Source organism: Limulus polyphemus, unplaced genomic scaffold, assembly GCF_000517525.1.
Source record: "Limulus polyphemus unplaced genomic scaffold, Limulus_polyphemus-2.1.2 Scaffold2765, whole genome shotgun sequence".
Classification (NCBI taxonomy): domain Eukaryota; kingdom Metazoa; phylum Arthropoda; class Merostomata; order Xiphosura; family Limulidae; genus Limulus; species Limulus polyphemus.
The window spans coordinates 8,888-12,818 of NW_013668375.1; the positions used below are offsets into that span (position 1 = coordinate 8,888).

Here is a 3,931-nt window from a genome sequence, read left to right on the forward strand (position 1 = left end):
CCCGTCACGTTGTCACCCTCTTTTATATACCAGACTATCCTATATCTAGTAAATGCTAGAGCATTCGCCAAAGTACAGGATAGTTCTAGAAAGTAGAGGGCGTGAGAATAGTCACGTGATCTCGATGACGCAACAGTATACTTAGTCCAGAGCATGACTTCACGTGTAAGATGATTTGCAAATAATACATAGTAACATATAAATTTGTATCAACACGAAGAATATTCTCCATGTAAAGGCATTTTAAATTTCCAACGCGTAACGAAACAATAGCCTCTCCAAAAGATTGTGAGCTTCGTGATATAACTTGGTTTAAAAAAGTGATAAAACTGGGAAATAAGGAGAAAGTCCCATTTCTTCACGAGAATTAACGAACGATAAGCGAGTTTTTTTTTTTAAGAAACTGTATAGTGAAGTGTTAATGATGGAAGTTGTAAAACGTCGTGGAGAAAATAGTTCAGGAAATAGAAATGATTGTCCTAAAAGCACAACTCTTTTGCAGTTTCATGAAATGGGTCTTGATGATAGAATTTTGAAAGTAAGATTATTTGAAAGTTATTATATTTATCGAAAACAAATAATGGTCATGTACAAGAAATAGAAATTCGGTTTCTACACGCTGTTAGTGTTAGTAACAGTGTTACTGTTAGGCCTAAATTGGTAAATAATTGCCGAAAAAGTACAACTTGCATAAGTTATGCTAGTATAACTATGAGAATAAGCTCAAACCTTGTCACGTGTATAAACTGTTGTGCTTAAGTATAAAGTAGAACTAAAAGAAATATAGCAATATAATTCTGATTTCTTTGTCTGTTTAAATACTAAGCATACAATAGTAAAAGTATGCAAGTTTCAACGCATGGTCTACGCTTATTCAGTGATTGTAACTAAGCTATAAGTATAACTTAATACTAGGACTCGGTAATAGTACAACTGCTAATATTATTGTTAATGGTATTAGTACAGCATAAGTTGAGACAATAGTAGATAATTTTTAATTGTCAGTTCTTGTAGGCCACGTAATCAAACAGGTGGTTTTATTATTATTATTGAGAAATTTTAAAATGAGATTAGGGTTTATAATATTAATAAGAATACAGGTACAATAATTATGGGAGACTTCAGTTATATATTATCTATAGACACATTGTTGGATACATGTGGAGTAAAATAAGAAGGGTAAGAGATTTCTTACCTTACAATTTGCATATTTAGTTCATTCTTTATATTCTTTGCATGACTCAAAGGTGAAGATTTCTGAAATTGTGTCCTCTTGAAATAGAGTTAGAGAAGGATCTGATTTAGGTGTTTAAGGGAAATTATAGTGTTAGTACATCATTTTTCATATTTAATGATGAGAATGGTAGGACAAGGAGACACAAATTTTGGCAGAATAACATTCACCTTCAGCTAAGACAGTTATATTTTTTTAACAGTAACAGGGTGGTTGTTTTTTGTAATGGGTCGTTTGGGGATGTGGTGGATGCAGTAAATTTAGAGGTATTTAAGAGAAGGCTTGACATATATTGAAATGGTTGGATTTTAGTGTGTTTTTTTTATTTTTAAGTTTAGTTTAATGTATAGGACAGCCTAAGTGGACCCAAAAGGTTCTTTATTTTTCCATTTTATGTTATGATATAACCTTCCTATTGTTGCTTGTTTATGAAATCTTATTGTAGTCAGATTGGATATTTTAATTTGTCCACTGTTTGTCCAAGTGGTCTCAAAATGATGGAATAACTTGGATTTAGTAACGTAATTCAGGAGGATGTTCCATATGTTTACTATTATTTAAGTAAAGTTAAATCTCATTATGTTTAATCAACATGCCTCTTTCAGCAATTCTACCATTTTTAACCCATCACACAAGTGTTGTAGTTACCATTAATGATCTTATGTTTCAAGGTTGCTGCTTCTTTACAAGGGAATTGATGTTAGAGCTGGGCAGTTAGTAATACTTGCTAATTCATTAACCAGTGGGCACATTATTCAGTTAGTACACCACACTTCCTACAACCTATACAGCAAAAAAAAAAGAATGTACACACATCGTCTTAACTTTATCAAATCACTGTATTATTGTAACATGGTATTAACTTTCCTCTTTTCTTTTTTAAATTAACTTTTGATTAACCTTGATTTCACATGATATTACCACCTTCTAGGTCAAATTTGTGCATTCGCAAAAAAACATTTTTTGTCAAAATTATTTTCTCATGAGTTTCAAAGACGTTTTCTACTTGGTGAATGAATTGTTAGTATCGGTAAAATACCTAAATACCTCCACATAATCACAATGTTTCTGTTTTTAAAATATGTGTTAATCCACATTGATTGTCTGTAAATCAAATAATTGATAATTAAATAATAAAAACATGTTTTACTCTCATGATAAGTGTAATAATGTTTTTATTTAAAATCTGTCATGATTACAAATAATTAAGTAGCCAGTTGGACAATTTATTTGTGTGTATATTGACTGAATAGGAGGAACATAAAACAATATTCAGTAAAGCAGCAGCAGCATCTTCACAGCTAGCAACATCCAAGACGTTAATATCATCTGCAAATTTAAGTAAGTTATTGACCATTCTATCATCTATGTCATTGATGTAAATCCAAAAGAGCAAAGGTCCTGGAGGATTTTAACATGAAAATACCATAGTTATTAATATTTTTTCACAATATATGATATACACATGATAAACATTCTTCTGCATTCTTGTCAGTACAGCCTGAACCAAATCATGATACACTAATCAAAGTTTCTCTAGATCTTATTAATGTTATTTCGATGAGATGTATATAATTTTTTGCAGGGCTGATTTTTCTGTGAGTTTTGTGAAATAATTTTTAAACATTTTATGCTTTAATTGTGCTAGAAGTTAAAGATGGTTTACAAGTTTATTCATGGGAAAGAGTTAATTATTTCTTTTTGATAAAGTACAAATAATACTGTTTTGTTCTGTATTGATGACTATTCTTTTATCAACAAATGAACTTTAACGTATTTTCCTTTATGACCTCTACTAAGTTTGTGTATTGTAGGATGCATCCATTTAAACAATTTCAATTCCTTCACTCCTATGATGATATTAAAACTCGTGTAGCAAATTACGTGTTGTTAGCCTTATATTTGCTATTTCGTTTACATGTTCACTAACTCTCAGAAGTTTTGTGATAGTGTTTATTTTTATCAGTTCTAGTAATAGATTTTGTACCTATTGAATCTGGTACAGTGGCATCTTGAAATGAAAATATATTACTTTTTGAATCGGTAACCAGTGTTTGAAATAAGACTTGCATACTGGGTTGTTCAGCCGACAGTTTTTGGGCCAATTATGATTGTCCTCAGTAAACTATAGTTATCTACACGTAAATGAACAAGGTAGTTAATAAAAATTACAAACTTGGTGTTACATTGTCCTAAATCAAATATGACACTAGAAAGCACATTAATTAACAGAAAATCATGATATTCTCAAGGAACTTCATGAACTGTACACGACCCCTTTTTCCTCGTCATACTTTAGTCACAGGATGGAATTTGTTTTTGTCTATTCACAGTTGCTCTCTGTTTTCAAATACTTTGTACTTACTTTGTCTTTGACACAAAGAGAAGCTTACTTATCCATTTCAAATCCACAACTTATACTGAAAACAGTATCTAAGTCTACTGTACCAAAACATAAGTAGTGGAAACAGAGAAGCTTACTTATCCATTTCAAATCCACAACTTATACTGAAAACAGTATCTAAGTCTACTGTACCAAAACATAAGTAGTGGAAACAGAGAAGCTTACTTATCCATTTCAAATCCACAACTTATACTGAAAACAGTATCTAAGTCTACTGTACCAAAACATAAGTAGTGGAAACAGAGAAGCTTACTTATCCATTTCAAATCCACAACTTATACTGAAAAGAGTAT

General features: G+C 31.0%; 1 protein-coding gene across 1 annotated transcript in view; it reads left to right on the forward strand.

Moving 5' to 3' along the window:
- Positions 1-168: 168 nt before the first annotated feature.
- LOC106467847 (probable ATP-dependent RNA helicase DDX56) overlaps positions 169-3,931 on the forward strand; it is a 54,286-nt gene continuing 50,523 nt past the window's right edge. Inside the window, exon 1 of the mRNA XM_013928225.2 lies at positions 169-538. Coding sequence (XP_013783679.1) covers positions 422-538 — 117 coding nt within the window. The 5' untranslated portion in view covers positions 169-421. The remainder of the gene's footprint in view (positions 539-3,931) is intronic.